This window comes from Lutra lutra, chromosome 2 (genome assembly GCF_902655055.1).
Source record: "Lutra lutra chromosome 2, mLutLut1.2, whole genome shotgun sequence".
In the NCBI taxonomy this organism is placed as follows: domain Eukaryota; kingdom Metazoa; phylum Chordata; class Mammalia; order Carnivora; family Mustelidae; genus Lutra; species Lutra lutra.
This window is the reverse complement of record NC_062279.1, coordinates 59,629,631-59,640,407: the sequence shown is the minus strand read 5'-3', so window position 1 is coordinate 59,640,407 and position 10,777 is coordinate 59,629,631. Positions and strand designations below refer to the sequence as shown.

Sequence of the window (10,777 nt, the reverse complement as noted above, 5' to 3'; positions counted from 1 at the left end):
TTCACTTTTAATGGATTACATTAATACTTTTTAATATACTAAGCATCATGTGTCAACATGACTAAAATTGTGCCCTTCTGTAGAGTAAGAATTCTTACTACAAACCCAATGTATGCATTTTCACAAGTTCATACTTTGGTTGACCTGGTTCTTTGTACACTGAGGCTCATGTTTATTTCCCTGTTGGCCAAACCAGTCCCATTCTGCTCCCTATGAGGTGATGTTCTCAGTGTTCCTTCCCCTAGCAGCAAAAGAATGAAAAAAACCCTTCTTTTTAATTTGGGCCAACACCACCAGCTTGACACAACTCAAACTTCTCAAAAACCCAGAAGACGGAAGTAGCCATAGATGGTGTTTACACAAAGTAGATTTAGGCCAAGAACTTCATCCTTGAAAGTGACTACTCCCTCCGTTTAAAACAAGTTTGAGATTCCAAGTCACAGGAGACCATTTGGCAGGGAGAGGTGGCAGGTCCCTGTCAAACACAGCCTCTCAACATGACTGCCTGTCCTCCACAGACTGAGTCATGGTGAGTAGAGCTTGCAGGATGGCTTTTCCTGTGATGCCACTAGCCCAGAAGATCATTCAAGGGGGTCTACAGAAACTCCAAGGCTCTCACTGGCCACTTGAAATTAGAGTGGACACTGAGTTGGCATTTCCATGGTGTGGATTTCAATTCTGGCAAGACCGCCTGTGGGTCATGACTGGGAATTTGCTGTTTTGTGTGGTAAACACTTCTGAGAGTCACCCAGGCCAGGTGGTGGCCTATTTGTTTAGACAGTTTAAAACTCAAACTTTGCTTCAAACATTATACCATCTTCCAGTGGCCAAAATTACTTCTCTTTCTCATAGTATCATTTACGTAAATACACACACATCTTTTACAAAATGACTACATGCTATAGAGTGTCCTTCATAGAACAACTGTCATTAAAAAATACTTCCTATTGCCAAGTAAGTTGTTAATTTGAGAGAGATTGCAACCACCAGCACCTGGTGGGGTATTCTTATTCTGGGCGGTCTATAATCTGAGAACTTGGTGAATAACTTCAAAGTAGTTCATTGAGTCGATTTTTAAGAATTAAAGAAAAATGCTCTGGTGAAGGTACTTCCAACCCCCCTCCTCCAAAATAACATAGTTGTGGTAGGTGGCAAGGGGTTGGGGTGTGGATAATGGGAACTTGGAATTGGGTGCCTGCATTCTTAGGAATGATAGAAGCCATGGTACCACAGCTTTTGCCATTTTCTCATGAAAGCATTATTAGTGTCTTGAACTGGTGACAACCAGTTTCTGGAAACAGATCAACTGGGATGGAAAGGAAAGGAAAGTGAAGGACATTCCATCTTTTCCTGCATGTAGAGTTCTTGGCACTTTAAGATACTTTAAAGATGATGTAGTTTATAATAAAGTTGAATTTATATAGCATTTGGGAGGGGAAATGAAGACAAGGAAAGAGTGCTAGCATTTATTGGGGGCCTCCTCTGTTCCCACATATTGTATCAGCCCTCATGAGGCATTTTTATTGCACCGCTGCATTTGCTTACCCCATTTCACAGGTGAGGAAAATGCTGTCAAGAGAGGTCAAATGATTTGTCCAGGATCACTTAGTTAGGTAAGGAGAAGGGGCCTGAAATTGAGCCCTGGCCTTCTGGCTTCCAAGCCATGGCTCTTCCCCTAACCCTACTGACAGATCCCTGTAGTTCTCCTCTAATGACTGGTTCTGGATAGATGTGGTAAGTTAGTAAGGTAAGTTAGATGTGATAAGGTAAGTGATAAGTTAGGCCAGGTGGGTGGTCAGCACAGGTGAACTAACTACAGGGAGAGGTACCGGAAGACTCAATTCCTTCCAGTCATTGTCTCTTTCCTCACTCCCTACAGACTTGACTCTATTCTTCTCACACCCATATCACTGTATTTGTTCTCTGTGAAAACGTTTCTTTCATAATGTGACTATAGAGTCTTACACGTTAGAGGCACCTGGGTGGCTCAGCTGGTTAGACATCCAACTCTGGGTTTCGGCTCAGGTCACATTCTTGGGGTCGTGAGATCAAGCCCTGCATCAGGCTCCATGCTCAGCGTGGAGTCCCTGTTCTTCTGCCCCTCCCCCTGGTCACGTGCTCTCTCTCTTAATTCATTAAAAATAATCTTACATTTTACCATATCCAAATGTGCAAAGGCCTTGGCACATAGTAAATGCTCTAAATGTAATTTCTCCTACTGAAACTTTATCTCTGTGCTCCTCATTGCAGTGCTCATTTCATTGTCTGCAGTAGCAGGTTAAGTAGGTATGGTATTACTGGAAAGTGGGCTGCCTGTGACTTGTTATACCCCAGAGACAAAAGGAGCTATTTTTTTCTCTCCACATCTGATGAAGAAAGCATGTGTTTGGATTCAGGCTTTAAAAGCTGAAGTAAAATTTCTGTTGCAGAATGTCGGTGACCATGTGCTGAAGTTTAGGTATTAGGGTCTTGCATGATGTTCTGGAGTAGGAAGGCAGAGGGTGAGGTGAGCTTCTGGAGATTGGGACGTAAGCACACCTGGGACCCCATTTTTTTAATCCAATTAGTCCTTAGTCAATGTTTAACTCCCTTAAGAAAATATGTAGAAAACTAACAACTAATTGTTATTTCAACATTTGTAATGCTTGTTTTACTCTTAAAAAGATTTCATCCCTTTACTTTTTTTTTTTTAAAGACTTCATTTATTTATTTGAGAGAGAGACAGTGAGAGAGAGCATGAGTGAGGAGAAGGTCAGAGGGAGAAGCAGACTCCCCATGGAGTTGGGAGCCTGATGTGGGACCCGATCCCGGGACTCCGGGATCACGACCCGAGCCAAAGGCAGTCGTCCAACCAACTGAGCCACCCAGGCGTCCCATCCCTTTACTTTTTTAAATAGCCTTCTTGTCAGATGGCATGTGGGCATCCTTATTTTTGATTAAAGCTGCTCATTCGCCTACCTATTCATCAATGCTCCCTCTTTCCCTGCCCTTTAGGAGGACTGTCACCTCTGCCAGGAGACAGGGGCTGGGTTGGGGAGGAGCCCTGGACAGAGAGCATTCATCCTGATGCTCCCTTGTCTTTTGATTAATGAGCCAAAGGCTTTCCAACCCTTGAGACTTCAATTAGCCAAGCTGTAGAGCTGAAACCTTTTCATTAGGAAGATAAGGCTGGGTTTAGCAAAAGGAATGGGGACCAGACTGTGGAAGAAAGACAAGTTTTTTTTTTTTTTTTTTCCCAGTGAATACATCAATAAGCCATTGCTGTCCTCAATCAAACCTGGTTTTGGATGGTTTTCGCTTAAATACACTCACTACTTTGGTAGGCGCTGGCTTTTCATGTGATTTTTCCTCCTGTGATTTCTAGACGGGATGGAAGCTGGTGAAGTACAAACTCTTAGCCAACAAGCCTGTTCCATTGTGATGGAGATTGTGCGGCAAGAAACACTTCCAATTTGAGCAGTGCCCCAGGGAGGCATGGGATACCAAAGTGGCACCGTGCCTTGCCCAGAAAGCATGATAGCTGAGGCTATGCAGTTAGAGCAGTCCTGATCCTTCCAAATGAGGATAAATGCTCTTTGCTTCTCAGCAGGAACCAGGCAGAAGACATCACTCCATGACCGTCACAGCAGTATCCTGCCAGGAATCAATTTGTCTACAGTAAAAGGCTTAGGTGGGGTTGATGAAACAGAAATGGGGCTGAATTTCTCAAAAGAAGCAAGGTGACCAGGCCAAGACACTCTAAAATCACAGAGAATGGGCAGTAGCCACCGAGAGGCAGGAGCAGGGGGAGCTAAAACCGGACACTAGAGTCCCTGAGGGCTGGGGCAGCAATAGCAGTCTTCCGAAGGTCAGAATTAGAATGCCTTTTAGCAGGGAATGGCTGTCTATATCCTCATATCCAAGCAAGTTAGTGTCACTTCCTTTCGTCTACTCTTCCTGAGCTATGAGAGAGGGTGAAGGGAAGGCACCCTAAAGACTCGTTGGCACCCATTTCCCATGCTGCTCCTGATGTGGGGCAGACATCCCTGAAACAGCATTAACTCCCCCATCGCCAGGACTGGGGCCCAGTGGTGATCACAGCCTACGGTGTGCTCCTCAGTGACCCATTTCCTGGGACTGGGTTCTGTTGTTGGTTCTTCACTCCACCTTACTGCATCTCACCTTGCTCGCAGGGTCTAAGGTCTGGCCCATTCACAGATGGTGATCTGCTTTTCCGGGTGCACAGGTTTCCTGGGGATTCGGTGCCTGCCCTGATTTAAGGTGGCAGCTAACCCGGGATTCCCTACTGCTGTGCTCTGCGCCCCTGGTTAGAATCTCACTGTCACTGTTAGGAGCCCTATCACCCAAGACTTTCTGGTGGGTCATCTGGTATTTCCAAGGCCCTGTCGACCTGGTCTCCCAGTATCTGCCTGAGCACTAGTTCTTGGCTCTGGTCCCTTGTCCCTCTTTGTCCCTTCCCTGCTTGCTCATGAGGGGTCCTGCTCTTTAGATAGGATCCCCCAGGGGATGAGTACTGCTCTGGGCATACAAAGTGACGTGACAGAGTTTTAATCTGGTTGAAAGATAGAACCTATAGAGGCGAAGTGTAAAGTATGTTTTAAGGTGAAAAAACTATAGATTTTTTAAAAAGCAGGGACAGATGAAAAACAGTACACAATTGTCAAACACAATTTAGAGACAATTGCTGTAGGAACTCAGAGAGGATGGTCGGGAAGGGCTGAATTTGAACATTTGATTTGGGGAAAGAATTGTGGATAAGATTTTGCAGGCGGAAAGTAGAGAGTGGGGAGAAAATTGTATGGGTTAAATTGTCCCCTACCCTGCCACCCACACCCAATTTCATATGTTGAAGTCCTAACCCCCAGGACTTCAGAATGAGACTGTGTTTAGAGAAACATTCTTCAAAGAGGAGGTTAAGGTTAAATGAGGTCTTTGGGATGGGCCCCGATCCAATCAGACTGTGTCCTTAGAGAAGAGGAGATGAGGACACAGACACACTGATGGGCAGACACTGGGGGGAGGCAGCCAGCCACAGGCCAAGGAGAGAAAGAGGTCTCTGAGGAAACCAGCCTGGAGACCCTTGATCTCAGACATCCAGTTTCGAAAACTGCGAAAGAGTAAATGTCTATGCCGAAGCCCCTAGACTGGGGTTTTCTGCTGTGACTGCTGGGGCAGACTAGTGCAGGCAGAGCTGTGTCAGCAAAAGTGGGAGCACGCTGGGTAGGAGAGGACCCTCTGCAAAGGGGAGAGAGGTTCCTGGCACAAAGTTACATTGAGACAATAGAGAGAGTCCGTGAATAAGTTCCTAGGGCAGAAGATCTGGTGGGGATGGAGACAGGCAGTGGGAACACTTGGTAAGGAGCACCTTTCACCCTGTTGGGATCTGTTGAGTTTTGCTCAGTGTGCCTTCTGAGGGAGCGACTGTTGCTTAATTGCTTATCTTGCTTAATGCTAATAGGAAACCAAGTTTGCTTTGGGATTCACCATAGTCTTGAAGGCCCTAAGGGCTAAGTGGGAGAGTGAAAGGTGAAGGCACAACGAGGCAAGAGACCAATGACGTGGGAGAGAAAGAGAGAGAAGGTGACATTGCAGGGCGAGAGACTTCTGACATGTCCAAGTGAGAGGGAGATGCTGGTCAAAGAGGCGCTCACCTGTGGGTGGGGATAGAAATAACCGGAAATCACGCCTGACCATCACCACACTGTGTTTGTTCCCTTCACGTGGAATTACTAGTAGTAGAAGCCCAGAAAGACAGCCTTGGGGGCCCAGGTACCAGTCCTTGTGGAGGGGCCTCTCCTGCCTGTGGCTCCCCGAGGGCTCAGGGATGCCAACTTGCAGTGTCAGGCCTGACCTGGGGAGGGGACAGAGATGCTGAGGGAAGCCCTCCTTGTCACCTGGGTGACGCACAGAGCACTGTATCCCATGGGAACTGGCGCCCCCTGGGGCAAGGGTAACTACCCCATCATTCATTGCTTGTCAGTTTGAAAAAAATAGGGGGTAGATTCATGGAGAGGGAGGCTGGGATAAGGAAAGAAAACTGGAAAGGAGAGAAGAATAAGGTCAAGATGGAAGGGGACGGGGAAGGGAAGCTGCCACAGAGAGTCATCATCCCAGGCCTTCCTTTCTGTGCCCAACATAGGGGCTGCTGTTAGTACTGATATTTTTGATATTATTCCATTACTAGATACATTCCTTATATTATTATCGATAGTTCTGGGTCCTTCCTCATCAGTTCTGCATCCATTCCCATTCCCTCACCCCTGGCCCTACTGTAGAGTCTCATCTCTCAACACTGTGGACGTTGGCCTAGGTCACCAGAACTGCACCCCTCGTTTCCAACTGACAGCGTGTGCCTCCCCCTCACTGCCCATCAGTACTGAAGAGGGGATGGGGACGGGGAAGGAAGTCCCTCCAATAACGTGCTAGCTTCGAGAAACACTGCTTCATTGTTGCAGGGGAGGACTGAATGTTCCCCTACAGGAACACCATTTAGAGTCTAGTTAGGTGATTTTAGACTTAAAAATGAAAACCAGGGAAAGAAGGGAAAGGATGAGGAAGAGAGGGAAGAGATGTCCTGCTAGAAGCTATTACATGTCTTTGGAAGATGTCCCTCCCCTCCAGCACCCCTTTCTGTACCCTGCTTCTTGGTGATCCCCAGGGCAGGCCCTCAGAGGTTCTGGTGCAGGGTGCTGTGGCCAGAAGGCCTTCACAAGGAACCAAGTGTGACCCCCAAAGCCTCTGGGGACCCCCATTTTAACAGGATCCAGTGCTTTGGCAGGGATGTCAAATCAGCTGTGGTCAAATGTCACCCACTGGTTGTTGCCACTCATGGAGTCAGCTGGATTGTGCTGGGAGATTTTTAGTGGGGTGAAAAGATGAAAGACCCCACCCCCACACCACTGGCGGGCTTCTGCAGCCTGCCTGTTCTACAGAACCTAGCAGTGGTAAGGGGTGGTGAGTGCTCCCATTTTGTCCCGATGCCTGGGTAGAAAGTTACAATGAGGTACTAGAGTACATCTTTCGGGTGAGTGGGTTATATGGAGCAGCCCCCCCATCCCGCCCCAGGTATGAACTTGTCTCTTCATCTAACAAATCAAACAGCTTGGAAATATTAATGTGGTCAAGTAGAGATGTGTCAACGGCATATTTAAAAAAAGAGGCTTTTAAGTTGAACACCAAAATCCACTGCTTAGCAGTTATTACTCTTATACTGTAAGCTTGAGATGGCCTAGATCAAGGATGGCGAATTAGGGCCCATGGGCTGTTTGTTTTGTTTTTGTTTTTGTTTTTTGCTATGGCCTGTGAACTAAGAATAGATTCTACATTTTTAAAGGGTTGTCCAAAAAATGCAAAAAAAAAAAAAAAAACCAACAAAAAAGAATGTGTGACAGAGAGCATATGGCCCACAATGCCTCAAATATTTACTCTCTAGCCATTTACAGAAAAAGTTTGCCAACCCCAGGTGTACCTTAAATAAATCTTTATTTTTTTTTACTTGTTTTGGGAAAACCCTTCCCCTCCCCCTTCTGTAACAATGCTTCTTGGAAAAATGCGTTCTCGACTTGGAACCCACCCAGCTCCTAAGCTGGGGACTGTCTGTGCCTCTTAGCATTTTTTTTTGTGCCGAATGCAGTGCCTGGTGCAGGAGAGGAAGCGGGCAGCTTGCTGACAATGATGAAGGGGCTCACGGGAAGAGGAACCTCCCAAACTTCCTTTGCAACCTTTGCAATCCCAAGGTCCTTAATGTGTTCACCACTTCTGGCTTTGCCTGTCCTGTCACCCTGTTGATCAAGCCAAGAGCCCGTGGCCCTGCTTACTTCTTTAGCTCTGATGCTGCCTAACTAGGGAGAAAGAACAGAATCACATCTGCTAGTTCTTTAGCCAATGAGAAAAGCACAAGCAAATATGCACTCCGAACAATCTTATATTGCCCTGCCGCGGTAAGGGATATAATAGGAGAGAAGGTGCCAATGGAGCTGAAAATAGGGATCAGAGATGAACGAGTGACATATGAAATTCATGGTCTCAAGAAACAGTGGACGCTGGGGATACTGCAGATGTCACGTAAAACAGAGTCAGAGGCTGGATTTGGGGCGATCTGAAGCATCCTCCTTAAGTCTCTACATCCCCTTGTTTCTTCAGATGTTAAGAATCGATGGCACATCCTTCCTTAGCTTTGTCCCTCACAGGGACAGCTTGAGTTAGGTGAAATTACTTGGGCAAGTACAAAGTGTTCTGTAAATGGGAGGACATTCTAAGCTCATGTTGGGACATCCTGTCTTAGCTTCCTTTCTACTGCATCTGAATGTACTTTCTGTACTCGGGCTTCTTAATAGGTTGGCGCCTTATTTTTTTTCTACAAATACAGTAAGACTTTGCTCTTAGATTTTTTTTCTCCCCTAATTAAGTCTGTATTTTTCATAGTTTAGCTCTAATCATTTCCAGCTTCTAACTAAGGTGCTCTGTTGCCTGTAATATAGAGGACAGTGCTGTAATGACTCCTGGGCCCCACGGAAAAGAAAGACAATCATTTTGTGTTTGGAAATGAAGAAGCCAGCGGCTTCAGGCATTTCCTTGCTTATCAGTGGCAGCCCAGTGTTAGGAAATCACGCATCCGGCTTTGAGCGCTGTCCAGGGTAAGCTTTCCCCTCCCTCCTCAACACCTCCCCCTGCCCCCTGCCCACTGCCATAAACTGCCATAACCTTCCTTTTAGGTGGGAGACTCAGGAATCCATGTTGGGGTAGCACGGAAGAAATGATGTTTTCTTGCACAGAGCAGATGAGCTCCACCATCATCTGGGTCTGGGGTGAGGGGCATGAGGGAGGCCATGCTGATGGGAACAGTGGCAAGGGGCCTGGTGTCCTCTGTCGAGATCCTAGTCTGCTTTTGTCAGCCCTGCCCCCAAAGTCATCTCCACTCACTCATCCTGTGGGGACTTTGAAGGCCCAGGAGGCCACGCTGTCATTGCTTTTTGAAGACGGTGGACCCCACAGCAGCCTGGGCTCAGCCCTGCTCCCCGGCATAGTGTGTAGACAAGGAGCAGGTGCCAACAGTGTTCCGACCAGGCTGGACAGGAGCCGTGTGCAGGTGGTTTCAGGGTTAAAAGTCCTAGTAGTATAAAAAGAAATCAGAGTAACAGTGAGCACACCTCTGATGCCTTCCTACTGGCCACCGTTGCCTTCTTTTTGGTCACCCTATTTTTGCTTGAGGATTTTACCTTCCACGGGCTTGGGCTCCCTTCTCCCTTTGCTGACGAGCAGAGCTCTTTCCTTAATTAAGTCAACAAGTACTCATACGCAGAGGCAGCATCCCTTTTGGCAAGAGGACCTGTGCAGAACCAACCCCAGAAGCAAATGAGAATGTTTGTCAAGCTCTGATTGAGTAGCTGTGATTAAAGAATGAACTATTACCTGCCTGAGCAATGAGTTCCTAAAACCTGCTCTCTCCCAGGCCTTGACCATGGGACCCACGGGGCCAGAAGGTCTGCATGACTTCGAGGGGCTGAGGCAATCCGAGATACTCAGTGCATAAAGCTCTCATTTGCAAAAAAGAAATCCAAGAACAAGAGGACACTAGCTAATCCACAGTCACAGTTGCCAACTGGTTCTTCATTTCTACAGATTGCCTACATCTCTGGCTACCCCGGGGATCAATTTTGTGAGCCAGTCCTCTATGGGAACGCACATGAAATTCACATGTCTGACACGCTCTCTAGGCTCAGTGTAATTCCTGGTGAAATGTCTATAATTCTCTCTCTCTCTCTCTCTCTTTCTAACTCAAATTAAAAAAAAAATAGTGTTGAAGTACAGGGGAGAGTGATGTTGTATTCTTCTTTGTTTTAAAAAGGGATATACTTCCTGAAAATGCACCAATTAACTGGTTAGTCAGTAACCCAAACATCCTATGCAACGTGTTTCATACCCACAACTGGATTTTGCATTTCTAGGCCAATGCAGCCTCTTCTGCATTCTCTTGTATGCCCATCTGCTCCCAGTTTGATAGAATTTGTCTTTCTTGCAAGGCCTGAATAACTTCCCATGTCATTATCCTCTACAAAATGGTGCAGTCTGAAACGTAGAACTGCAGGCACCAAACCCTTCTGATCATCATCTGTTTTGGGGATTTGGTTGGGCTGGAGTTAGGCAGCGTTTATGTACGGAGGTTGACTGGATGGCAAATCCCCAAGAAACAAAATGTTAAAATGTTGTATGGTTTCCTGTCCTCAGCATCTCCAGCTCAAACTGGGGAACATTCTCCCCTCCCCACCCCTCACCTATTTAGGAAGCAGAGGAACTGGGAAAAATGTGTAGACTTTAGTATTAGGCAAATCCAGGACTGAATCATGATTCCTCACTGGCCTAGGGTGAGTCCTCCAACTATTAGATTTTTACCTTTGAGAGAGAAATGTGTAATTGCTATGAGACTTAGAGCTAATGGGGTATAAAACGCCCTGCCGATGCACACAGAAGAACCTAACCAAAAGCCTTCCAAATGGATTTATTTAACCAAATATCACTTGTCCACCATGGCTGGACAAACCCAGGTAAGCAGTGAGAGTCTGAAGCCTTCATGTTTTAGAGAGTGTTGGCGTACACCAAGTGGTGACAGGTAGAACAGTTTTGGACAAGACAGGAGTAAAGTCAAGTGAAAGAAAAGCGACAAGCAAAACACTTTCCTGAAATCCTGGCAGTAGCTTGGGGCAATGTTTAAGTAGAGCCCTTCAAGGTCTCTCTGAATGCATGCAATTCGAACTGCAGAAGAAACTCAAGTTTTGCC

The 10,777-nt window shown here is 46.5% G+C and overlaps 1 protein-coding gene across 7 annotated transcripts in view; it reads right to left on the bottom strand.

Moving 5' to 3' along the window:
* Positions 1 to 2,834: 2,834 nt before the first annotated feature.
* The window catches only part of ADRA1A (adrenoceptor alpha 1A), a 125,469-nt gene continuing 117,526 nt past the window's right edge, over positions 2,835 to 10,777 (bottom strand). For 3 of the 7 annotated variants that reach the window (XM_047717527.1, XM_047717529.1, XM_047717530.1), the window contains exon 4: positions 2,835 to 9,328. Coding sequence is in view for 4 of the 7 variants with exons in the window: in XM_047717529.1 (XP_047573485.1) it covers positions 9,281 to 9,328 (48 nt within the window). In the remaining 3 variants the exon portion in view is untranslated. The remainder of the gene's footprint in view (positions 9,329 to 10,777) is intronic. The other 4 variants (XM_047717528.1, XM_047717531.1, XM_047717532.1 and 1 more) reach the window with 2 other exon arrangements.